The 27,450-nt window shown below is 37.3% G+C and overlaps 1 protein-coding gene across 1 annotated transcript; it reads left to right on the top strand.

Moving 5' to 3' along the window:
* The first annotated feature begins 454 nt into the window (after positions 1 to 454).
* LOC105392384 (CUE domain-containing protein 2) lies at positions 455 to 26,122 on the top strand. The gene is made up of 6 exons (XM_038121681.2): positions 455 to 888; positions 1,728 to 1,856; positions 2,563 to 2,644; positions 21,101 to 21,233; positions 21,760 to 21,923; positions 22,325 to 26,122. Exons 1-6 carry the CDS (start codon positions 723 to 725, stop codon positions 22,515 to 22,517), a joined length of 867 nt encoding a protein of 288 aa, XP_037977609.1. The 5' UTR covers positions 455 to 722; the 3' UTR covers positions 22,518 to 26,122.
* The last annotated feature ends 1,328 nt before the right edge of the window (positions 26,123 to 27,450 follow it).

Genomic DNA, 27,450 nt, shown 5'->3' with positions numbered 1-27,450 from the left:
AAAAGTATTGTTGAAAAACTATGAGAGTCTGAAACAAATAAAGGCTCTAGCCGAGAACCGAACACAGGACCTTCAGCAAAAAAGAGAAAAACGGTATAAATTACCGTTTTTCTCTTTTTTGCGTATAGTTTTAGAATTTTATCAAATAAGCAAACTACATTCCAAAAGTAAGTTTTACCAACCAAGAATAGTGTGAGTAATGAAACGTTAAGATAAAATGAGCATTTATAAAGTAGGTTACGATATTGGGTGTTTGTGTTTACAAAGTATAATTTATGAATTAAATATTAATTAATTTGTGTATTTGTGGTAGTTCTGATTGATTAAATAATGTTAATTAATATGTAAAATCATATTTTTTTTAAAGCTATGTGTATGAAAAACCAATATAGCAAAGTCAATAAATAGATGTTGGCTGTTTGAGCATGAACCGTTGCAAATTTTCGAGCTGACATTAAAACGTCAAAAGTTGTTTATAAAAAAAGTGCTGTATTGATTTTTCATCGCAGGTCCCAGATTTTCCTGTAAAAAGCTCCCTGAAGCGAGCTATAGTGCGCTCCGGGCAGCTACCCTTGCTGGTTGCATCCCCAAACACAGCTGCATTACTGAAAACATTAATTATTCCCTTCACTTTTACAGTTTCGGCTGACTGAATAAATTAGCTGTGAATAAATTAAACATTTTCGTGTGTTTTACGTGAATTTATCGTGTTTTGTGTCGTGATGAGCTCCATAGCGCAACAGGAATCGCTAGTGAAGGAGAGTTTATTTCAATTTATCACAAGAAATATCCCATCTGCCGATTTAAATGGCATTGACGATATAGTCCTTTCTTATGTGATTTCTATCCTGGAAGAAGCCTCGCAGGACCCATGCTTTGATGTAGAAGGTAAGAGAACTATTTAGAAATCATTTACATATTATATTTTAGTTGCTTAGGCGCTTTTAATTGCGTAAATAATGTATTTACAATAACTGCACCTCATAAGTTCTAGAAGTGTTTAGTTTTCTTGTTTCCAATGGTTGCTCCTCTATTATTCAAGTAATAATGATGTTGCAAAGGGCATTGTCCCGTTTTTGTGTTATGGTTTCGTATTTCGTGAACAATAGTTGTTAGTTTTGATACTTGTTCTCTTATAAATTCATTCATTTTTAATATTTAGTTTGTGTTGGATGCTTTCTTTCTTTGTTTTGGTAATTTGAATTTAGATATTTGTTTTAAATATTTTTTACATTAACTTTTGGTTTTTAATTCCTGGAAGTATGGTACTTTTTTAATGGTAAAATTATTTTATTAAATATTCTCACTGTTTTACATTGGAGATCTGTTTGCTGCACAAAAACAAAAAACATGCACTCAGAATAAGGTTTTTGTACCTCCTTACTTCCAACTTTAGTTCTAGACTTTTTTTTTGTAGATTTCTTTCCTTTAAATGGAAAAGGGTAAGGACATTTTCCTGTACTGCCTGGTCTTACCAAATTTTTTGACTTCTATGAAAGCTAAAAGATACTTTGGTCCCAACATCACATTGACGGTGAAAAGGCAAAAATGAATACATAACTTTTTTTGAAACTGTTCTATACATTGCTGGAATCAGCTAATTTTTCCTTGTTCAGCAAGGTATACAAGCCTAATGTCAAAAAAAAATGGCTTAGAAAGTCATTTTTGCCTTTTCACCCACAATATGAACATCCAGACTTCTTACTGAACACACCTCCACTCCACAGGGTTCATAGAGATGATGGCAGCATACGTGCCGGAGTTCGACCGCATTGAGGCCGACCTGGTGCTGTCATGGGTGCTGGAGCTGGAAGCCGAGCTGACTAGCCGCGGGGAGACTGACTCTCTGTCCCATGGTGAGTTTTTACCGTATTAATACACTCATGGGCAATGAAAAAGTTCCATTGACAAAATAGCCAAATTAATTCTAAACAGAACATATCTTAAGTACGCCTTCTGCAATATTAAATAAGTATTAATGGCAAATCAGAATAATACCAACTAAAAATGTAAATATTTTGTTCTAATTAACTATTAAATAAAAGAAAATGGGGCCATTTGGCGTCTACATTTTGTAAGTGGAAGTATTTCTTTGCATGTGAGTGTAAAAATAGGAAAAAATACTTTGTAATAGTGTTTCTACTTGTGAAAACTTCTGGATAGATATTGTGGGGTTCATATTAAATATCAAATTAGTTAATACAAAACGGAAACCTAGAGATTTGTGGACTCTTCACCACATCCCTTCGTCTTCTTATCATGTAGGTGTCAAACACAATCTTCGTGAAATGTATAATTTTACACTTAATACTAATAGGCAATTTTTACAAAGCTTCAAGAAGAAATTATGCATAGCTTATTAAACAAAAAATTAGACAATGAGGAACAAAACCAAGTGAAAGTTTGGCAGCACAATCGAGTGTGCCTTTCAGGTTCTGACCAATTACATTATTGGGGAGAAAAAATGGCGACTTAACCAACCAATTAGAACTGGGGAATCAGGCACGCCTAAGGAGCATTTAGTTATTCTCCCCATTAATAGGATGATTGTTTCTTCTGCAGACGACTCGGCTGGCAGCGACCGCATCAGCCTGACGCTGCAGAGCCTCACGGAGATGCTGCCGCCAGCCAACAAGGGCACCCGGTGAGTACTTGCGCGCGTGCTGAGTGGGGAACCTTTTGTTGAGATAATAATTATGATGATAGTTATTTATAACTAGGATTCTTTTTGGTAGTCATGTCCTTTAAATATCAATGTTTTCAACTTTCTAAAAGGGCTAGAAGTATTCTTCAGAGCCCGTAAAAGGGTTAACGGACTGATATATTTGTCAGATTGTGCACCCTATACATAGAGCAACAACATCCAGACACCAGGCAAACACAAGCGCCCGTCACATCAATGTTTGCCCCGCGCGGGATTCGAACCCGCGGCCTTCAGCTCCATTTCACTACCGCCTAAGCTACAATGTTTCATTTATTTTGAACCAAACTACTTATATCTACAGGGTGTTGCAAACATCCTGTTATCTACAGGGTATACTAAGCCGAAACCTATATGTGCAGCATGTTAGGTAGTTATATCTAAGCCCGAAAATAAAATCAGAATGTCAAAATTTGCAAAAAAATACATTCATTTTCCATAGACACTTGGTTAGTCACGTGACCAACACCCAGTATACTATCTTCGCCCCCCATTATGTAGCCTCGACCTTAGATGTCTATCGTGGCTAAAAATACATAGACGTTAATGATACCTTATATCTTTCCATATTCTTAATGGAAATATTATAGGTATCTGTGTCTAAATGTAATAATTTGCCACTGAAGTGGTACTTCTACCGAAACTAAGGCGAACCCTAGACCTACAATAATATTGTGCAATATAGGTATTTACTGTGCAATAAGTTTTTAATCCGATTGACCCATGACCTGTTGGCCCTCAGAATGATTTGCCCAACAAATATTTCGTCTACAAACTACGTAAAATTTGCGGCCGAAACGTTCGTTATCCGAAAGATTCTGTGGTCTAAAAGTTAATTAAATAATAATACGTGGGGATATCTCACACACGGACATCCGAGCCCAAGCTAGGCAGAGCAAGTTGTTGTTCGAATGTTAGTTAACTACAGTTTACATCCTCATAATTATTATTACCTTAGACGGTTTCCAGTGGAGACCACGATTGAGTAAATGTGACTGCCCACTGGCCCGACGACCTAAGATTCATGGGTCTCAGCCGGTAGTGGCTGGATGAGGAACACCGAGTACAGATTATAGATGATAGCGCTCCTTGAGAGAGGCCTATGTCCAGCAGTGAACGAGTCTAAGCTCGTATCTTTCTGTCTATTTATTGCAAAGCTGATACATAATTCAACTATCTTTGCTCAATCGATAGAATCAATTTGCCGGCCGGTTTTCCACGTACAAACTATCTAGAACCCTGCTTGTTAATTTCGAGTGAATTTTGAAATTTTAACACCTTATGACTACTTTTTTATTTACGCTAGACATGTTTGCTCATAAAATATAGTTTCGTCCCATAGAAAACAACAAATGGTATGATGAAATATGCATAAAAAAAACACGGGATCACCGTCAAGTCTTATCGAGAACCTCCTTTTTGAAGTTGTTAAAAAAGAAACAACGTTTTAAAGACTCGGTTTTTAAAGACCTGCCAACAACATCTATTGTACCCACAATAATCTAGTTATCTAGTATGTTTAATAACTCCCCACCTGTAATATTGCAGCACCCTGTATATCAAAGAGCTAACTGGCGGAGCGCTAGCCTGGATCTGACAGCGCTATAATTTGAGTTTCCACGGAAAAGAATTTGTTTGCGAAATTGAGTTGAACTGTTTCTGGCTTTTGAGTTTTGATTCCAGCTTCAATATGTAACTTTGTGCAGGTTTGTTTACTGAAATGAAAACCCTAACGAGAAAATAGGGCTGGTATGCGATTGTCGCTTGTATCTGTCTGTGTTCCGTGAATTGTGTGTTTATTTTTGTTTCTTTGAGATGTATCTTGGAATTCGTGTCCTTAGCATAGCGGCTTAGCCAGTGTACTTTTCATTATGGGACCAAAATCTAGAGAATTCTGTGTATAATATTATCTGCAGGGATGTTAATACCTACACCTGGCTCTCTCGAATGAAACCTTTGTGCTTAAGGTCTAAACTGCCTTCCTAATCATGGACCATTTACCACCACGCTGCCTGGTCCACTGCGAGTTGGTGGGTTCATATTATATCTAGATGTGCTAAATCTAGGTATGCAGGTTTTCTCTCGATGTTTCTCTTCATCGAATGAGCGATAGTATACATTGTACTTCAATTGTGTGAATACATAGATATTTTATTGGATGCTATGGATAACGGATTTCAGGTGGATGCCGTGTATACCGATTATTCAAAAGCTTTTGATAAAATACCCCATAATATATTAGTTAAAAAACTCGATTTATTTGGTATACACGGCAACCTACTGAGATGGCTAGATTCTTACTTAAGGAACAGGTCGCAAGCAGTTTCTATTAAGGGATACTTATCATCTTTTATCCCTATTTCTTCTGGTGTCCCCCAGGGCTCTCACTTGGGCCCCCTTCTCTTCAATATTTTTATCAATGATGTAACTAATATTTTAAATAATTCCGACTCTTTATTATACGCTGACGACACGAAAATATTTATGAAGGTGAGTTCTTTAGACGATTGTCATAACTTACAAGCAGATTTAAATAATTTAATACAGTATTGCAATAAAAATAAAGTTAAACTTAATATCGATAAGTGTTGTGTCATATCTTTCACAAGAAAAAAAAACAAAATTTTATATGACTATAATTTTCAAGATATAAGTTTAAGAAGGGTAACCGAGGTGAGGGACCTGGGAGTCCACCTCGATAGTGAATTATCGTTCCGGAGACACTACGATATAATTACAGCAAAAGCATATAAGATGCTGGGTTTTATTTTTAGACAGAGTAAAGATTTTAAAAGCCCCACCACTCTTATCTTGCTTTTTAACTCTTTTGTTAGGTCCATACTTGAATATGCATCGACGGTATGGAACCCTCAATACCAAAATCACATATATAATATTGAAAGAATACAAAATAAATTCATTAAACGTTTAAAATATAAATTTAAAAATTTCGATACCAACTCTTTTCTTTCACTTGAAACCCGCCGTGACATGAGAGACCAGATGTTTTTGCACAAAATTATCAACAACCATATTGACAGTCCATACCTACTTGGTAAAATGGCTTTGTACTGTAAAGGCAACTCCCGCCATCCAAAGACCTTTGTTATTAAAAACTGTAGTAGTAACTATACTAAAAACCGCTTCGCTATAAGAGCTTGCGAAAGTTACAATAAATCACATCATATAACTGATATATTTAGCGAAAAACTCATTAATTTTAAGAAAAAAATTATTACTAACTTAAAAATAGCGTAGTAGTAGATTTGTCTGTAAGTAACTTATCATATAAATACATAGTACATGGGTAATATACCTAATTATATAATTATTATACAGGGTGTTGCAAAAAGGGTATATCAAGCTTAAACCAGCATGTGCAGCATGTTATATCTAAGCCCGAAACTGAAATCAGAATTTCAAAATAGTTTACCGTTTTCGAGTTATTGACGATTGAAGTTTCAAAAAATCACGCAGAAAAAAAGTGGTCTAACAACCCTAAAACAGCTGATTACAAGACACACTGACCTACATGTCAATGAACTCTGTCTCTGTTACTAGGACATCATGCACAAAATTTGAATAATTGCCATTTTACCCCATTTTCTCTTTTCCCTAAAAGTAGGGAAAACTAATTCACAACAGAATTTGAACTTAGCTACATTTAAGTAAGTACTTACATGTAGTGTTCAGGAAATGTAAAACAAAGATAATTTACGTCATAGGTACCTACAAATGCCTACTACAGCCTAGAATCAAATTAATCGTGTAACTAGGTAGGTACTTACGTGCGACATCCAACATCCCGAATATTCTGATAAACACAATCACACTTACCCACTATCACTTGGTTTTAACGCACAATAAATTTACCTACCTATTTCTTCCATAGTAGGTACTAAATAAATTAAAAACTGTCTTTACAACAAACATTTCGCGACAGAAATATGTAAAAGCACTACACAGTCTACACTACACTTGTGTATGCTTAAAAGTTTGCAATGTGACTAAATCAAAGTACCTAAATAACAACAAAATGTGCATTTGTCAAAGCCGCCGCCCTTGGCTTTGATATCGCCGCCTGACGCGCCGCGGGCCGCGGGCCGCGCCGCGCCGCGGAACTTCTTTGATCTAGTTAGAAGAATAACGTATTTCCTTCCTATTCATAGCTACCTACTGATTTTCTGTTCATCGCGAGCGCAACACACGGGTCAATGCAGGTGTGTGTACTTTACTTACTAATTAATCATATCTCCCCAACGATCGGGTTCTGCCAAAGCTAGTTTCAGGTAATTTATTTATTTGGTTCTGGTATCCCATAGGCACTATCTTATCTAAACCATTATTAAACAAAGATAGAAAGAAGATAAAAAGAGAGACGAGAGTTTTGACCAATAGCAAACCAATAAAAATTTATTACTTTTGACCAATGGCTCTCCAACTTTAAGAATTCGCGCGCGAGCAGCGCATAATGGTCTCCTGGTAATCAGTCCCACGCACGCGACGCTTGTTCAAACTGATAATCACCGAAAGAATTGCATGAAAAAAGGCATTGAGCTCGTTTCATAGCACAGTGACGTGAGGGAATATTTTGGTGATGTAGGTACTTAAGGATAACTCTGCTTCTAAATAAGCTTTCACCACTTAGGTAACAGAACAATGTGCAATGTACTATTGTAGGTATTTTATTCACGAATTCGATTCGATTGAGTGAATTACTACTTCTTACTTTCATAGTGTGAGTATTGAGTATTAATACGTACTTTTACCTTCATAATCATAACCAATACCAACACGACAGTGATAAACCCTAGTTCAGCTCTAATATTTTCACCGACACGCTTAGGAGAAGAAGTAGGTACTTACCTACCTCAACGTATCTACGGTATCCACTTTACCTGAAAAAACTTTGAGAACCAATGAACTCAGATTGTCCTAGTAAATGTAACTACATTATTAAGATAGAAAAAGAAAAAAGATATAACTTATCTATGAAGTAAAAGAGAGATAGATACTTCTTTATTTGTATTACTTTAAAGTATTTTAATGTCTAATTGTCTATGTATGTGTTAATATGATGCGTGAGTGAGAAGAAAGTATTCGTTGTTAATGGCCTTCGCGTGAAATAGAAAGAAATAGCATAATAACATGCATTTCGTCCTTAAAGCTAAGCCTTTTGTCAACACAAGTGCATTTCCTCAACTGAAATGTACAATATCCGACCTTTTCATTGACTGAATTCGTCTCTGGTTACTAGGACATCATGGACAATCAATGCCATTTTACCCCAGTTTCTCGTTCCCCTAAAATTAGGGAAAAAGATAAACTTTTTAGGAATCAAGGATTATGGAGATGAAATTCTTACTTGCTTGCGTGCTGACGAAATGTAATTACCTACCTAGAATCAAATTCATCATTTACTATCATTCATTACCTACTTAGATTACGTAGTTGGTAGGTAAATAAGTACTTACTTGCAACATTTATGTTATTAATTACCTAATTTATTTATTTAACGCACAACATACTTATACCTAACTCTACAAACAACATTTCATAAACATTTCGCGGTAAAAATATCTAATGCTTAGCACTGCGATGTGACTAAATCAAAGTACCTACCTTATCAACAATAAAATGTGCATTTGTAACTGCTTTGACGAACCGCGGCAGCCCTCTTTGAGTACAGCCGCTTAGCCGCGGCCGCCTTCTTTGAGTGAAGCCGCTACGCTACGGTACCGCCGCCGCCGCCGCCGCCGCGCCGCGCCTTCACTCAAAATTAAGTAAGTACTTACTTAATAAACTGTTTTTAGGAATCAAGGATTAAGGAGATAAAATTCCCTCAGACTCGTACCTACAAGAAGTGACTTACCTGCTTACTAAAAACGAGATTCCCTACCCTTCATATGAATTTTGTGATAACAACCTTAGGAGTTTAGGAGGGTAGCCGGTAGTGACTGGATGAGGAAGGGCGAGGACCGAGTGTTGTGGCGCTCCTCGGGAGAGGCCTACGTCCAGCAGTGTATTATTATTATTATGTATTATTATGAAATTATGATGATGATGATGAATCCAATTATTTAAGGTGAAGTCGGCCAATGCCGAAAATCGGGTAATTCCGATTGTTTCCGATTTCTACCAAACGCAACCATACTTTGAACCGTGGAACCATTCACCTTAATCGCAACTTTGTCAGCGTGCGTGTTAAATCGTAAAATGAATAAAAAATGCAAATTCCCGCATTTTTGATTTCCGGAATTACCGGCACGTTATCGGTAAACTTATTGTTTTTTTATCAAAAATATTGTCGTTTTTTTCACTACGTTGTGAGCTAATTTTTTTCCGGAATTAGCCGACTAGGGTAATTTCGAATGATGAAACATTTAACTATAAAATTCTGTGGATCGGGTTATAATAATGAATTTGTAAAAGCTATCTCTTGGCAGTTCTAGGCAATATTGCGAAATATGTTTTTACGAGGTTAAAGTTGATAGAAAAATACATATGCAGTAATATGCACCTTTAGCTTAAATGAACTACTCAAAACTAATTTTTAGATGTAATCGGAATTGCCCGCATCCATTCGGAATTACCCTCGTGCAATGAAAAAAAATATCAACTTTTTAAACTCAAAATTTACCTTACCTAACCTTAACCTTTTCTGATAATGTGACAAAATACTAATGTACCGAACTTGACCAAAAACCTTTCGGAATAACCCAGCTTCACCTGGCTAGTAAAAGATTTGTACCTGAAATTTTTATTTTGAATTATAACCACATTATTTAGCTGTCATATTTAAAGTATGACTGTGTCATTTTGATCTTTGTTATCTGGGTGTTATTCAATAAGTATTTTGTATGGTTTATTAATTATTTTTCATAAACATTTATTTTTTCAGCAGAAGGCCATTTTTTGCGCTGGTGTCAGGTTTATCGGGAGGTTTTTTCAAACGCTATAGCCTTTGCTAACAACCACTGACGATAAATGTCTCACACACATCCGGATAAGCTGGCCATAAGTACAGTACGGACCCACTCTCAGTTACAGATATCCATGGCATGAAAAGGTCCCAGTTCTGATCTGATAGCCGCAGAAATGTTGAAAGTGGACATCCCGTCTGCAGTACTTAAACATGCTGTATCCAATCACATACTTTAATATACTACCTAAAACACCGCTTAACATACTTATCTCCATCAACCATACCAATCCCACGGAATACGTGAATATTTTAGTTTCAAAAGCTCATATTTTTTTTCTTTGCACGAGGGTAATTCCGAATGAGATTTAAAATGAGTTTTAGGTTATTTAAGCCAAAGGACCATATGTATTTTTCGATCAGCGATAACCTCGCAAAAACTTATTTCAAAATATTGCCTACAACTGCCCAGAAGCACTTACAAGAAGCACTTACATTTATAATGATATTTATAATTCGGAATTACCCGATCCACAGAATTTCATATTAAAATGTTCCAACATTCGGAATAACCCTTGTCGTTTAATTCCGGGAAAGTCAGAAAAAAATTTGCTAGGGTTTTTAAATTCCGAACATAGTGAACAAATACGACAATCTTTTGGATGAAGAAACAATCAGTTAAATTAATTATCTGAATTCTTAATTACCAATGTGCGGAAAATTCCGAAAATTCAAAAATGCGGAAATTTGTACTTTTTTACAAATTTTACGTTTTAGCACTCACGCTTGGTCCTACCAGTGATGACGTATGGTGCAGAGACGTGGACACTGACGGTAGGACTGGTCCACCGATTTAAAGTCGCTCAGCGTGCTATGGAGAGAGCTATGCTTGGGGTTTCTCTGATGGATCGTATCAGAAATGAGGTTATCCGTCAGAGGACTAAGGTTACCGACATAGCTGTCAAAATATGCAAGCTGAAGTGGCAGTGGCCTGGTCATATCTGCCGAAGAACCGATAACCGTTGGGGTAGACGAGTTCTCGAGTGGAGACCACGAACAGGCAAACGCAGCGTGGGACGCCCTCCTGCCCGCTGGACTGACGACCTTAGGCGGGTGGCGGGTAGTGGTTGGATGAGGAAGGCCGAGGACCAAGTGTTGTGGCGCTCCTTGGGAGAGGCTTATGTCCAGCAGTGGATGATTATTGGCTGATGATGATGATGATGCTCGGTCCTAGCGCCCTGAGTCAACCCAAGCGCAGTAGAAGATTAAGTTGCCATCAAGGTGAATGGTTCCACGGTTCAAAGTATGGCTGCGTTTAGAAGAAATCCGCAAAAATCGGAATTTTCCGAAATTCGGAATAACCCACTTGTACCTTATGGCTGTGTTTAAAAGAAATCGGAATTACTTACCCGATTTTCCGCATTAGCCAACTTCACCTTATCTACTTGATGAATAATGAAATTATGAAATAACATGCTACCTATCTGTACTTTAATTAAACCGAGAGCGTTTCGTCAAATGAATAAAACATCTGAAACAGACAAAAACTAACCTTATTCAAATGTAATACGGGTATTGGTTTTACCTACAATCGCGCGGTGCGGTATTGGCGGCAAAGGCTTTGCGGACATCGCCGCCCGCCGCGTTTGACAAAATGCCGCGCCGCCCGCCCGCCTCAGATTTTTTTGATGTTTGGTAGGTATTTCTTCTAGTAGGTTGTAAGAACAACGAAATTCGTCCTATGAATAGTAGGTAGGTACTCCTGAAGTTACCTGAGCAACTTAGATTAGTTAGTTAGATTTTCTGTGAGTTACAAAACACCCGTCAATGCGGATGCGTAGGACGTATGTATTACATGCTCATAAATCAATCAACCAAGCCAAGGCTGTTTTCAGGGGATTTCATATTTTATTCTGGTATCCCATAAGATAGAAAAGAGTTGTGCTATGGTTATTTTATGACCCTTTGGCCAATAGCGAACTTACTTACTTTTAGGCTGTCTATGCGTAACAAAGATAGATGCTATTGTTTTTGCATTGCCTAATCACTGTGGCAAAAAGAGACAAATAGCTTTTGCATAATATCCAATAAGAGAATTGTTCAATTTGGCGGGAAAAAGTTTACTAGTGTAAAGAAAATCTTCATTTGCAAAGTGCATCGCGACATCGCGAGTCGTTAGTGTTTTTTTAAGTTTTCGCGAGATGGCTGAATACACGAACGCTGAATACTACGACATGGTGATGTGTGTGGGGGAGTGTCGCGGAAACCTTTGGGCAGCCCGTGAGCTGTACAGGGACCGATATGTGGATGTGGCAGCACCGAGGCGCCTGCCCTCGTACCCCTGCTTCCGTCGCGTGGTGAACCGCCTGCACACGACTGGCTCGGTCCGCGAGCGGAACCCAGGAGGGAGGCCTGTCGCCGACCGGCACGGAGTCATCGACGTGAACACACAAGTGCGCAATTATTTAGCCGCCAGATTCCCACAGTGGATAGGGCGTGGGGGCGTGATCCCGTGGCCACCGCGCTCACCGGACCTCACGCCGCTGGACTTTTTTTTGTGGGGTCACGTGAAGACCTGTTTACGCAGTCGAGTGTGGCACAGAAGAGCAAATGCGGCAGCGGATAGTCGATGCTTTTGCCGGCATCGACCCGCCCATGATCCGTCGCGCGGTGGATTCTGTGCGCCGACGCACCAGGCTGTGTATCCAGCAACAAGGTCGACACATTGAACGCGTGAGGTTCCTACGGTGAATAATAATGAACTTTTGTGTAAATTGTTTTTAAGTCAATAAAGTAGTATTCTATTCTTCTAAATTTAGTGTGGTTGCGTCATCGAACTTTTTTGATAGCGAGCAGTGAAAAAGTGAAAGTGCTAAGTTATTATTTCGCTAAAAGGTCGTTTTAATACCTACCTACCAAGGAATTAAGTGTAAAGTGATAGCAGTGAATGACAAAAACAATGTGTCGTCGTTATTGTGTCAGTGCAATACCGGAGGATATTGCTGTTACCTACTTTTGGATTGGAGAGGTATGTTAAATGTTTAATATTAATACCTGTCCTAATTTTTTATTCAGTACTTTAGGTTGGTAAAGATACAAAACCGTAAAAAAATGTACTAGGGACGGGCCGTGTCCGCCAGCCAGGAGGTCATGCGGCGCGCGGTGTGTGCTATATCTAATACTTATACAAAAGTGGGGTACTAGGGTCATAAGGTGCTCGCGTGGCATGTGATGTATGTACATGTAGTTATACGGAAGTGGGGTACCAGGGCTAACATAAAAAACATTAGGGTTGCCAAAAAAGTTACAAATAAAATATGGATTAAGTTTTGTATGGAACTTTTTTTTATTCGTGCGCCCAAATCTGACATCGCCAATGACTTTTCCAGAACGAGTTGTGTGGACCCTTTTCGGCTTGATATACCAATTTTGCAACACCCTTTATAAGTGCCTAATTATATTGTTGATTGTTAACTTCTTAACTTTATGCATCTTAAGCAGTTCAGTGATGTTCTGAGTATTTTGTAAAAAAAAAATAGGTGTGAAAACTTTATTGGCTTGTGTGTAAACCTTATGTTAATTTATAATATGTAATAGTATAAGCTGTTTGTTTTCCAAATAAAGAAAAATTAAAAAAAATTAAAATTCAATTCCAAGCACTCATTGGTACTTACATACCATTGCATATTCGAACCGGAAACTCTGTCATGAGAAGCGGACAGTTACCGACTGAGCTACCACCGCTGTCTATCAGGTTACACTGACCTGCCGAAGCGTCTCGTGGCAATTAGGGACAATGATAAAACTCCCCCCTAGTCCTCCTCAGTTTTATACCCACTAACATTAGTAATTTCATATTAATTTGATTTCACATTTGTACTAAAGCTGCTAACAACTACTCAAAGCCCTTTATGTCTGTGAAATATCTGTTTTCAATATAAGCTTCAGCTCTTGAAAGCTCGCGTTGCCTAGCAACGGTCTCCCCTTCCGTACCGCCCACCTGTCCCCCCCTGTGTTGCCAGGTGTAGACAGAAAATCTATACTGAGGAAATATTATTAGCACTTTTGTATGTTTGTAGACGCAAAAACACTGAGCGTCTAGTACGGATTTTGCAGTTCACGTTAGCGAAAAAGGTTTTCGTTTTCTTCTGTCATGTACATACATTATCTGTCAAGAGTTTCATGATAGTTTCCGCTAGAGGCACCACTTTGTATGCGAGAGAAATGCGAGATGCGAGAGAAACGTAAACTTGTATTTAAGTACATAGTTTTCGACAAGCTATCAGACCTGTGGTTTTATTTCAACAGTGTGTATAGTACAGACGCCTACACAGAAACCCGACACCTCTGAGTGTCTTTTGCTACTGAAATGGTGTCAGGTTTTCTTTGTCGCCACTGTATCTACTTTTTATATCGGAAAACGTCAGCAGGCGAAGCTCAGGGGAAAATACTAGTATATATTTTAGTTTTCTTACCTTATTTTTTACTTTATATTTTCCTGTGAAAGCGAAAAAAACAACCTAATTAGCCAGGGGTAAAGCAGTGAGCGTCTGATATCAGCTTCGTTTCTTAAGAGTTTTTACCCCCACGAGTATTGACGAGTATATTATTATCACGAACCACGTGTAAGATATACCTACACTTTTAACAGAGCTTTTATGAAATGGTGGTAGAGTTATTATACCTACTGTAAATTTCATTAAGGCTCTTTTATCCTAATCCTAACTAATATTATAAATGCGAAAGTAACTGTGTCTGTCTGTCTGTCTGATACTCTTTCACGCCAAAACTACTCAACGGATTTGAATAAAATTTGGTACACATATGGTCTAGACCCTGAGAAAGAACATAGGCTACTTTTTATACCGGATTTCCCACGGGAAAACTTTGTAAGGCGAAGCAAAGCTCGCGGGAACAGCTAGTTTTTTGATACATAGTCATAAAATATCATGACGTTAATTGTATAAACAAATAAATAAATGTAAAATTCTACGTTGAATAAACAACATTTGATTTTTATTAAGAAATAAGATACATTGAGTAATAAGACCGCCATTCGCCGCCGACCAATTTATTATTGTACTCATGCCTCTTTGTGCAATATACAACATGAACAATTTTATTGTATAGACAGAATTTAAAGTAATTATTTACTTATTAACAGGAGGCACAGGATCGGGAGCGGTGGTCAATTTACAAGGAGGCCTTTGCCCAGCAGTGGGACACTACACAGGCTACATAAAAAAAATACTTACTAACGGTACAAGGGCCGACCCGCTTAATTTTTTTTTGTCTGTAATGTAACTTTCTCGTTACCTTATAAGAAGCTATCTATTACTTAACTTACAGTCCCAATAAAAAATATAATTTGTAATTTATGCTGTGGTAATTTTTTTTCAATTTTATTGAGGGCCACCAGTTAAAGCAAAGTTATCATTCTCGGACTCAATGCAATCTCTAAATATATAAATAAACACAGAGAAAACCCCGATTTTTTCAAAAGTAAACCCTGGCAACCCCAAATGTCCATTACACAGTGCATTTAATGAACTCTCGGTCAAACAATACGTGCTATGTCGTAGGGGAACCGAATTAATTTGAGCCCCCGGTCCAAAGAGAATAGATTGATACTGCAGTGCGAGATATAGTGGTCACTGCGTTCCGAATTTCACGTTATTAATTTCTGTAGGTAGTTTGTTGATTGAAATTGCTGAATTTCGGACACGGGTAAGCTGCTTTGGAGAGCTGTAGGAATCAATTATGTTAAAAGCTTCTATTGATGATGCACTGTGTAATTGTGTATCATGAATTCATCATCAGACAATAACCTACATGGCATCTACCAAAGTCCATCCTAAATCTATTTATGCCAACCCTATTCTACCTCTAGTGTTTGTCACTGGCAAGTTAAGAAGAAGATTTTATTTGTTTACACAAAATTTACCGACTTCGAATAAAGGAGGTTCTCAATTCGTCTGTATTCTGTATGTACCTCTATGTTTTTTTTTGTTCACGGGTCTTAGATTTGCCCGTAACTTGGCAATAGGTCCTTTTTCATACGTATGACAAATTTAAAATACATATTTATCGATCGGCAATTGACCCGCCTACCCCTTTAGCTAAAAATAACCGGTAACCATTTACCCATGGGTAGGCAATTACCTTTGACCAATGGGCCGAACATAGTAGTAACCTTGTCGGGTTATCTAATCATAATGATTTTAACCTTTCTTAATTACATACATTATGCTCACGGTTATCCTCGAAGGGGTAGTCCAAAGGTTATACAGGGTGTTGCAAAAAGGGCTATACTAAGCCGAAAGAGGGTGACTCAGGGGGTCATTCTGAACAACTTTTGTTCTACGAGGTTTGGAAATTTGCGAAAAAAAATATTCGTTCTCCATAGTAAACTCGTAGAACAAAAGTGGTTCAGAATGACCTCCTGAGTCACCCCCTTTCGGCTTAGTATACCATTTTTGCAACGCCCTGTATAGGTACATACTCGCAAGCGAGTCACCCGTTTTTCGCCGTACATTTGTCATGTGATAGAGTAGCGAGCCGTATCGCCGTTTTTTAATGAGATCGACGCACTTAGGGTATACTATGTCTAGAATCTAGATTTAAGTACATGTTTCCTCACGATATTTTCCTTCACCGTAAGAGCATTGTAAATACCTATAGGTAAATCCTCCTGTGGGTTGACTGGTAGAAAATTCTTGTAGCATTAAGTCCACCCTTTGTACACTTATTTTTATATTTATGCAATGAAGGATTAATTAAATGAATAAATTCCTTATTTCTAAAAAAACATTGATTTTAAACGGAAAACCTTTCCGAAATTATGCTTTGTAACTAACTTAACGTTATCTAACCCGCGACGCTGTGAAAAGCTGTATCTGCATAACTCAGATAGGGTTAAAACAGATATTAAATTATCGATTTTCAATCAGAAGCGAGGCTGGAAACAGAATTCGCTAGTGATGCCGTGAAAGCCGTTTGTTAAAGTCAAAGTCAAATGCTTTAATTTATTTATTTATTTATTTAATACTTTATTGCACAAATATAACATAAGTGTACAAAAGGTGGACTTAATGCTAAAAGCATTTTCTACCAGCCAACCTACAGGAGGTACAAGAAATCGACATTAAATACACTCACGGGCAGCAATGAAAAGGTTCCACTGAGAAAAGCACCAAATTACTTCTAAACGGAAAAGGCTAGCTTAATGCCGTTGCCGTCTTCTGCAACATTGAAATACATTTAACAGAGCATCATGTTATTACTAACTAAAAACAATAATATTTTGTCAAATTTTAAATATTTTTTTTTTTATTTTTTTTTATTTGGCTCACTAAACTGAGCTTAGTTCTTACAGTTTTCAAAAACAGTTGCCTAACTACCTTACAATGAATAAGCCCTACTAGAAGTGAGCACAACATGCATAAAAAATTAGAATTAAATTTTTACAAAAATGAACTTAGTGCTATTCCAATAACTTAATAAGTGAACAACTTATGCTACTTACTTAAACAAATTATTTACAAGTTTACATACTACAGTATAAATAAGAGTATCAGTACCACAACAATATTTGTGTGCTGTTATTGCTATACCTACTTAATTAACTAAAACAACCCGTAGACGCGAAAACAAATACATTACATAAAAAAACTTTTCAACTGGTACTTAATTGATGAGACAGTGGATCCAAAAATATCAATCGAGTCCTGGTCGCTATTGTATGTCGCTAAGAGTCTGTATAAAGGGGAGTGTTGAGCGTGTAGTGTGGTGCATGTCGGAAGATAAAAGGTTTTTCTGTTTTGGAGTCGGCTGCCTGAGCGTGGTATGTTTAATTTAATTTTTCCCAAAATTTCTGGAGAATCCACCTTTCCTTGAACAGTTTTGGTCAGGAATATTATGTCGTTACACCTTCTCCGAGCCTCAAGTGATTGAAGTTTGTAATGCTTCCTGCGGTCGCTGTACGATTCAAGGCTACGGCATTTATTCTCTGTGTAGGCTAGGTGATATAGGAAACGTTTCTGAACCCGTTCCAGCCTGTTCACATGAATTTTATAGCTAGGATTCCAAACGGGGCTACTATATTCCAGGATACTACGAACCAAAACGCTATTAATTAAACGAAAATTATATGTTTGAAAAAATTTGGGTCGTTTGGTGTCGGAATTTTTTCATTGCCCGTGAGTGTATTCCAATTATTTGTCAATAGTCATAATATTACTCTATCATCATTTCACAAAGACCAGATTGTTTTATTTATTTATTTATTATTTATTTATGGAAAACCAACAGTTACATATAAAAAATAAATTTAGACATAAAATTATAACTTAAACCAAAAACAGTTTCCACTTATAATATAACTTAGATAGTTAAGACATTTAAGAATATATTTTAATTTTAATTAACCTACCGATATACAAAAAAAACATTAAGAATCACTTAAATAAGGTATTTTACAATCGATAACAAAAACAAAAGCAGCAATACTTTCGTAATGCGCTTACCTGTCGGTCCAATATGGATTACTGGCAGAAACATGATTGCCTCTTTGGATTGTACCTACTTAGAGACTACTTAGAGAAGTTAATTTGAAGAATATTAGCAATTTATATTTAATTTGCGATTTTGCCCAAATATTCTATGATACTTATTAGATTCTTATAGTTTTATCTGAAGGTCTTGAAAGATTTGACGGCTGAATGGTGTAGTGGTTAGTGATCCTGACTGCTATGCCGAAGGTCCCGGGTTCGATTCCCGGCTGGGGCAGATATTTGTTTAAAGAGATATTTGTACTCGGGTCTTGGTTATTGATATTTATATGCAGTATCTATCTATCTATGTATTTGTGTAGATATATCAGCTGTCCGACACCCATAACACAGGTTCTGCCTAGCTTGGGGTCGGATGGCCGTGTGTGAGATGTCCCCACATATTTATTTTATTTATTTAGATATTTCTAGTTACCAAGTATTTAAATAAGGGGAAAAAACGCTTTTAAATAGTAGTAGTTGTGTTTTTTTGTATTGGCAGCGCTAGTTAGACTTTGAAGTCACATATTTATTTTATTTCGCTATCGATAGTCTATTTATCTATCTATCATGGCGAGCTGATTTTCCGCATTTAGCCTCTAAGGTGGGTCATTATGGGTGAAATACCTATGGGGTGACTAGCTATTAAGCCACCCAACCCAAGCTCACGCCAGAAAGCCAGTAGACGACCTAGGTTGCTCATGACTTCCCGGAGGGACCCCGGAGATCCGAGGATTTTGATCGTAGTGTCTCCCCGCCTTTGCAATGAAAATGAAAAATGAAAATGAAAAATGAAAAATTTCTTTATTATACAATTGTTACAAATTTTATGATGCACTGCTTCTACATTAGGTTGCCCTGTGTCGTAGAAGACAGGCTCCTCATTAATGTGACAACTATTAAGTATAACAAAGAGAAGAAAAAAAAAACTTAATATGAACTTAAGTTAGTTTACAACTATTCATGCATGTGTAGTGAGTGTGCAATGTAACAAGACATGGGAAGCTGTTTCATCTTCCTCCATGCAACTTCTGCAAAGAGGAGTGGTGGAGATTTTCATGCCATATAGGTGTTTATTTAACCGGCAGTGGCCTGTTATGGTACTTATCACGACACGTAAGTTTAATCGATAGTCTATCGGCATTGAACTAGAAGTCTGCATCACTACATTAGCCAACACCTAAAACTCAAACAGATAGTTTTGCATTCCTCGCGGAAATTAGTTTAGTTAGGTCGTGCCTCGGCTTGCAACTTAATTAAGATATACCTACATACCTAGCAGTTTTGTTTATAGTCTGACAAGGCTAACATTGCAACTGGTAAAAGATGGGAGACTATTTTCTAACTCTGTCCTCGGCTTTCCTCATTCAGCCACTACCGGCGACCTGAATAGAATAGAATAGAATAGAATAGGATATAGAATAGAACCAGCGACCTGTCTAACGCTGAGTGGCACATAGGAACTTTTAGCTAATTTCGACCCAGATGTATAGCTGCCTTGCTTTGGCAGTATAAGGACAGAAAGAGACAGACATTGATTTAATGCCGGCATTAGCCTAAAGTTTCTTACTGCCACTCTGCATAAGGTCAACAGGCCAGCGGGATTAGGATGTTGTTTTAAAATCGGGAGAGCATTATTATTATTATAAATTGGCGATGATAAATTATTTATTGCATATAAAAAAATATTGTACAAAGGCGAACTTAATGCTACTACGCATTCTCTACCAGTTAACCTTTGAGCATGAATTTTCCCTCAATTTTTATTGAGATTGAGATGCGTGCATTCCTAATGACTCTCTTTGCATGTCTTGGGAAAGCTATAATTATACTAATCCGACACCGATGAAGTCACGAATGCAGATGAGATAATGATAATTATGTCACGAATGAATCTAGATTAAATTACTCGACTACGACAAAGCACAAGAATAGGGTTTTGTGTTTGCCCGGTTATTCTGAAAATCTTTGGTCCTAGGACGTTTTGTTTCTTCATATGAATTTTGTTAGTCACGTGAATTTTTAATGAAATTCGGTATGTAGGAAGCTGACCTGCTTCCGGAATCGCACGCTAATACTTTACAGGGTGAAGCGGAGCTCGCATGCCTAGTTAAAAAAAAAAAAAAAAAAAAAAAACACGCACTCACGCCTTGTACTAATTTACTCCCTTGCGGGGTAGGCAGAGGTGCATTGCTGCACCCACTTTTCGCCAGAGTGTATGTTAGTCCCAATGTAATAGGGGGCGGGCCTATTGCCATTTTACGGGCACATCCAAGACCCGAGAACAAATATCTGTGTTTAAACAAATATCTGCCCCAGCCGGGAATCGAATCCGGGACCATCGGCTCAGTAGTCAGGGTCACTAACCACTACGCCATTCGGTCGTCTAAAAAGTTCCATTCAAAAAATCAACAAATTACACCGAAACTGAAAAAACTAAGTTAATGACACCTTCTGCAATATTTAAGTGCATTTATCGGCGCACCAGAGTATTACCAACTAAAAACATAAATATTTTGCTCAAAATTCCTATTAATTGTTATAAAAAAATTTACGCCATTCGGTGTCTGCATTTTGTAAGTGGAACTGTTTCTTTGCACGTGAGTGTACTTTGTTACCCGACTGCCGAAGGAGGAGGGTAATGTTTTTCGATTGTATGTTTGTATGTATGTATGTATGTATGTATGTATGTATGTATGTATGTATGTATGTATGTATGTATGTATGTATGTATGTCTGTTTGTCTGGTTCTTTGTTCCCTCCTGTAGCCTAAACGGCTTGATAGATTTTGATGTATGACCTATCGTTAGAAGCGTATTGATTGCGCGATGGTTATATGCTATGCGACGTTACATTAAAATGTACTGTAATCCGCGCGGTGATTCAGTGCGTGTATGAATCCCCTAACCCAACAACCGTCCTCCACAGGTCACACTCCAACTCATCCTCCTCATCCGACGCGGCGGACTACCGGCGCCCTCTAGAGGACGACACGGACACGCTGTGGCACGAGCAGACGCGGGCGCTGGCCGACATGTTCCCCAACACCGCCACCATGGAGGTAACTCATGTACAGGGGGTTGCATATATGCTATAGTGAGCCAAAAGGGTCACTCATGGGGACATTCTGAATGAATTTTATACGACTTTGCAGTCACCCCTTTTCTGCTTCTGGAACACCTCGTAGATGTAGGTACACAAGCAATCACATAACTTAGCCAATACACTTTTAAGTCACCTTTGATATGTGCCAACACCGGCTACAGTTCGTTTGTAAACACGCGCTCCAAATCTTCTCTTATCATTATTTTTTTATTTATTTATTGTTCTTACTTACTTATTTACAATCTCCGCTGCCGAGCAAAGGACTGAAGTGAAGCGCCGCCACTCTTTACGATCTTGAGCCAGCTCAGAGACATCCCCGCCTGGCCTATTTCTTTCGTGATAGATCGTTGCCATTTCTCAAGCAGTCTGCCGAGTCTACGTTTCCCGCTCTCGGGATGCCATGTCAATGCTATCTTAAGGACGTTTAATTGTTCATAAATGCAAAATTCCACCAAGAGTTAACCAATCACGTCCCCCCACAGATAAAGCACTGCATCTCCATAGCCCACGGCTCTCTCGAGCGGGCCGCCGCCACACTACTACACCGACGCGAGCAGGGCCAGGCGTTGTCGGCGGCCGCGCTGCACTGCGCCGCTCGAGCGCCCGAGATCGACGACCGCGAGCTGAAGAGCCGGATTATTGCCCGGTGAGTACTGCACATGCTGAGTGGGAACCGTTTTGGTGGCACAATAAACACCACAGTTTTTAATTCCATGCTTTTTTATGGACTTTTATTGTATAAATACTGTTGTGTATAAATAATGTATGTGGGAGGTCATTCCACAGGAGTGTCACAACATTCTTTCTTTGGCCTTCCTTTTCCAACCACACTATATTATGTATATGGTCCTCGATCCAATAAGTAACTGGGGAAAATTTTGGATTTAACAGGTAATGTGGTTCGCGAGATATTGAGGGTTATTGACATCTTAATCTCGTCGCCAATGTGATTATTTATTATTGGCGACGAGGTTAGAATTCTAACTCGTGTTTTTTTTTGTTTTCTTCGTGATTATATTTATTTTATTTAAATATTATTGTTCACAGTTATTCCTACGTGGACAAGGATGCCGAGACGAAGGAGCACAAGCCTCTGGCTCCCAAAATCGAGCCAAAAAAGATGGTTCGCTACCGAGACAACAAAATAGTCTCGCTTAAGGGGGAGCGCTACACCGAGGTGCCCAAATCGGGCGCCGACGAGGAAAACTTAAAGAAGCCCAAAAAACAGCACTGCCCTTAACCCATACAAACGCGTCAGTTTCGTGAAAAAGCGGACGTATCTCACTTTATATATATGTCCCTTTCTCTACTTAGTGGTCCCTTTCTGGCTTTAGACGCGAGGCCTGCTTGGCTCCTTGTTGGCATCTGTCATAGTCTATGGTGCCTAGACTCTTTCCAATGTTGCTTCCAAGGAGGCCTGGGTTTAAAGCCATACTCCATGGTAATAAGTGTATGTGGTAGGTACCTCTGTCTAATCTATGGACTGTGTATGTGTAGTGTAGTGTTCCCGGCGCGACCTTACGTTTGTACTTTGATTTCGTACCCGCTTTTTCCCGCGACTGATTTTTGTACTATTAAGTCACAATTGCATAGTGAAAACATGGACTGTTTAAGTTATATAGTTAAGTTGACGTTAATATTAGTTTGCGTTTTATTTATTCTAATCTTAACTGCTAGTCTTAAGTTGTACCGTCGAAATGCGAACAGTATTAAGTGCGTTCCTATGGCATCAGGTGTGTTAGTTCATAGAATTTTCACGGTGAAAAGTGTTCAAAAGTCTAAAAGAATTGTAGGTAAAGAAATGTGTGGTTGTATGGAATTGTGTGACGATGCCATAGTTAGTTCCGAACCAATTTTGTGTGTGGACGCGTGGGGGGCTAAGACTGTTTCCAATTATTCGACTGAGCGGAACAGCAAAAGTGTAAGTCTTAGGCCCCGCGGCAGCCATGTTGGATTCCCCCTAGATTTAAGTATTGACTTCTGTCTTCAGCCTGTGATTATTATTAATTGTTACTATTATAATTTTATTACTATTATTGACAATGTGATTCCTATATTTTTATTGTTTTTATACACATCTGTGATTTTGATGCCATTGAAGTTTGTAGTTTTAAATGACGGGTTTATAAAATCGTATCGGTTAGTTTTAAGTAGTCATCTTGTTTGTTTGTTTACAATTATTATGAATAATAGTTTACGAGTCGATACAAGTCGTTAATATTAAATTCTATCGTTTAAATAATGGAGGACCCTGTAATTATTTCAATGATGTATCAAATTAAAACAGGGTTGCCAGATACATACAAAAAACTTATTTTTATGATTGTGAGTGAAGACAACATAATAATGAATTCTTAGAAAAATTAAGGGGCCTGTTTTGCCCTAAAGTAACATTTTTTCCTGACAAATCAATCGTAATTGTAATAATTACAGGGATCTTATTAAAATTGAATGAACTAGGTCTCGAATTTACTGAATTCCGACAAACTCTGATCTCATATAATACTACTACGAAGACTAGAATAAAATACCTATTTTTATTTATTTATATATTTTCTGGTGTATTCACAATGTCCAATTCTTAGGTGTAGGTATGTATCGAATAAAATCCTAAATTTCAATTGATTTATGAACTTTATAGTATGCCATTTTACCATATTCAATAAGGTTAGGTTTTGATGTGTTAAGACATCAGAATCAAATAAAATACAATTACAAAGAGTCTAACATTGTTTTTGAGAACAAATTACACCTAAGAATTGGATACATTGACTGAAAATACTTAGCCTCTCTAGCATGATCTGATATTCTTATTTACAAAACAAAGTGTAATATTTTAATCTGTATATTTTCGGAATCTCAAACTTCAGAGAAAGTATCGAAATATTTTAGCGACCAATAATTTTTGACAGTCATATAAAAATTTAGCCAAGATATCGATATAGGTGCTAGGAATATATGAGCACATATTTGTAAAAATACAGTGAGTAAAATACATAGCTAGTAAAATCATACTGGTATTATAAAGTGGAAAGGTACCTAAATTCAATACAATGCTTTATGAGCCTGAAAAAATGCATTTTGAAAGTAGCAGTAAGATTGTTAACTTTTATGGCAGGTCGGAAAAAATGCAGTATTGAGTATGAGTATATTTTTGTTTGCCTAAATGTGGCTTAAGTGTAATAAATGACATTATGAATTTACAACACTCACTGCATTTTTAACAAGTGTTTGTTGGTTGCCAAAATTCTTAGGTAATATTTAAAAAGGAAATCTAAATATCAAATGATATTTACAGCCCTTAGTAAAATAATCGTATTGGTTGATTAAAATGTCTCATAACCTTGTGGTAAAGAGTATTTTACATTGACGTTTGCCCTAACATCCAACGTAATTATTAATACTTTAATACAGGCTCGAATTTTATCAGTGACTTTCGTAAAGCGGCCATCGACCTGACCCCTTAGCATGAATTTTCATCGTGAACGTGAAGTAAAATTACTCGATGAATTTTGTAGGGAAATTTTAGTTCTGCTACCGACCGCCAGGGGCGCTGTATACATTAAAACGCTCATATTTTAAAACAAAATTTCTCGATGAATTCTACTACACGTTCACGATGAAAATTCATGCTAAGGGGTCTGGCCGCTAGAACAAAACTTATAAAATTACATCTGTATAGGGCAACACTATACTTTCCATTTATTAAAAACTGTTCTACTTGATCTCACTGTAGAGGATAGAATCCTCGCATTTAAAAATATCTTCTATTGTTTATTAAGTACTATAGATAAAATTTAATATTGTATTTAATGAAATATACTTCGAGCGAATTTTATACAGAAATGACAGTTTATCTATGACGTATCGACACTTTTTGTTTTTTCAAGTTATCTCTATTTCTAATTTACACTTTTCTGAATACTTATACTGATTTCAAAATATTATGATTGTACTCTACAGGGTGTCTCAGTGATAACACCTGAAGGCAAAGTATATCTTTAATTCTTCATGAGGCTTCTCTGTGGGCACCCTGTATACACCGTGTAAAAATTAGTTATTGAACAACAAAAACTTACACTGTGTTTGTACTAGTCTTGTCCATATTAAAAAGACATTTTAAGATAAAATTTACATTAGAATAATTCGTCGAAAGCGCAAAATCTATTTAATGGAAACTAGGTCAAATCTTTTATAAATCATTCATAAATTTGAACATAGTAGAGTAATTATGGACAAGGTTAGACATTCATAAGTAAAACGTATATCAAACATATTGGCATCAAAATCACAGTTGCGTAAAGAAAAATGGGGATAGACGCGTAAAGATGACAACAGATGGCGCTACTCTCGATATACTCTCTTGTAATTGGTTGTTTTAGCAGCCATATTGGATGATAGGAGATTTTCTGACAGTTCATATAATTCAATCATAGATGGCGCTAGTAAATCCTTGTATGAACATTAATACTTAATGGCGTTAGTAAAACCTTGTATTGAGGTTCATACAATGTTTTACTAACGCCATCTATGATTTAGTTCTTTTTTGAGCTGCCAGGAAATCTATTGAATCAAATGACGAAAGAAAACTTTTTTCTTTCCTCATTAATTGAAACCGATGATTGGTCGAGCTGTATCGAAAGTGCTGCCTAAGTTTCGCAAATCAACGTCCCCATTGCAAATACATTCGTATACCCGCATTTATATTTTGTATAATTAATTATATTTAATTTATGAGTAATTTGTATTTAGTTTTGATATTATTATTGTGTGTTTAACTGTTAGCGCGCACCTCAACCCCTCCTGTCGTGATCAATACAATGTATTGGAATATATCAAATAACATGTCTTGTGTTTTATTCGTCAGAAAATCTATATTTACATTTAAGACACACACAGTCGCTTTGAATCTGGAATACGTTCTATTTTACCCAGCTTAAGGTTGGTTTTCGAGATAAACAAGGAAGTAATAAATCTAATGACGAGTGCTTTGATTCAAAAGGAAATAAAATATGGTGGATGATTTTTTATACTTATCCTTAAGTGTAGATTCTGACTTGACCGTTTTTCCATGGGTCCAACGTGTAGAGAAGCCACCATTGCGGGTGTGTATCCTCGTAGGGGGTACCAAATTTTCATTAGTTTTTCGATATCTCTTACGGTTTTCGAGATAAACAAGGAAACGACGACAAGTGCTTTGATTTAAAAGACCAAATTATTGTTTATGACATTTTATCTAATTTTCTACATATCCATCATGTATCATCAATATCATCATCATATTTTGTTATGTAAATCGTACTAAACCGTTGCTATGGGTCAAACGTAATAATTGAAACACAAAGTATTATATAAATATTTACACTTTATTTAGTTTTCTTCATTTGAAAACACTTTAATATTGCGGGCCACACTGGCAATGGCCACGGAAAATCCAAAAATAATTCCCACTTTGCCCATTTAGACAACAACGGGCAAAATGGACCGGGGGCCATTGCAACCGGGCCAGACAAAAATACATCCTATTTACATTCAGTCAAAAAACTTTTCCGTTTTGAAACTTGTAGTCCCGATTTCTAAAACTACCAAAATACATACATAATGGGCCGTTTTTGAGGCAACAGCAAAGAAATCTGAACCTCCTCAAAGTGATAATGCTTTCTTTGTTTATTCAGAAGGCCTAGCATGGGGCGCATTTAAGACGTGACAAAAGTTTTGCATTGCGCTCATTCACATCGCGCAGCCTCAAGAGCGAGCGTGATGGAGAACTTTTGTCACGTCTTAACAGCGCCCCGTGCTACAGGCCCTGACTGTCCACATAGCTTGTTGCTTCAAAATCAGCATCACCGATATATATTGTAATCAAGATAACAGACAGTTTCTTCTATTGATAACGTCGATGAATTCAAGATGCAAAAAATGTATGAATAAATTGTATAGAGGCTGCTGCCGAAATAGGTTTATAATACAGTTAGATTAACGAATTTATAATACCTACACATTTTGCAACACCTGCATACATTTTCTAAAGTTCTTGCACATAAGTTGACCAACAACATTAGTATGATAGTAGCAGACTTTCAAAGCAACAAATTTTAAATTTAGTGCTGTCAAATACTATGAATTTACCATTGACAAAGGAATAAAGAGAGGACCTGGCATAAAAATTGGTA

Source organism: Plutella xylostella, chromosome 30 (genome assembly GCF_932276165.1).
Source record: "Plutella xylostella chromosome 30, ilPluXylo3.1, whole genome shotgun sequence".
NCBI lineage: Eukaryota > Metazoa > Arthropoda > Insecta > Lepidoptera > Plutellidae > Plutella > Plutella xylostella.
The sequence above is the reverse complement of the archived record's forward strand: the minus strand, read 5'-3'. Positions and strand labels throughout refer to the sequence as shown.

Excerpts from the sequence above, each read along its gene's own strand:
- LOC105392384 (XM_038121681.2), top strand. The coding sequence starts at position 723 with ATGAGCTCCATAGCGCAACAGGAATCGCTAGTGAAGGAGAGTTTATTT. Across the intron at positions 2,645-21,100 it reads CCAGCCAACAAGGGCACCCG|GTCACACTCCAACTCATCCT; the intron begins GTGAGTACTTGC and ends CGTCCTCCACAG. Across the intron at positions 21,234-21,759 it reads CCAACACCGCCACCATGGAG|ATAAAGCACTGCATCTCCAT; the intron begins GTAACTCATGTA and ends GTCCCCCCACAG.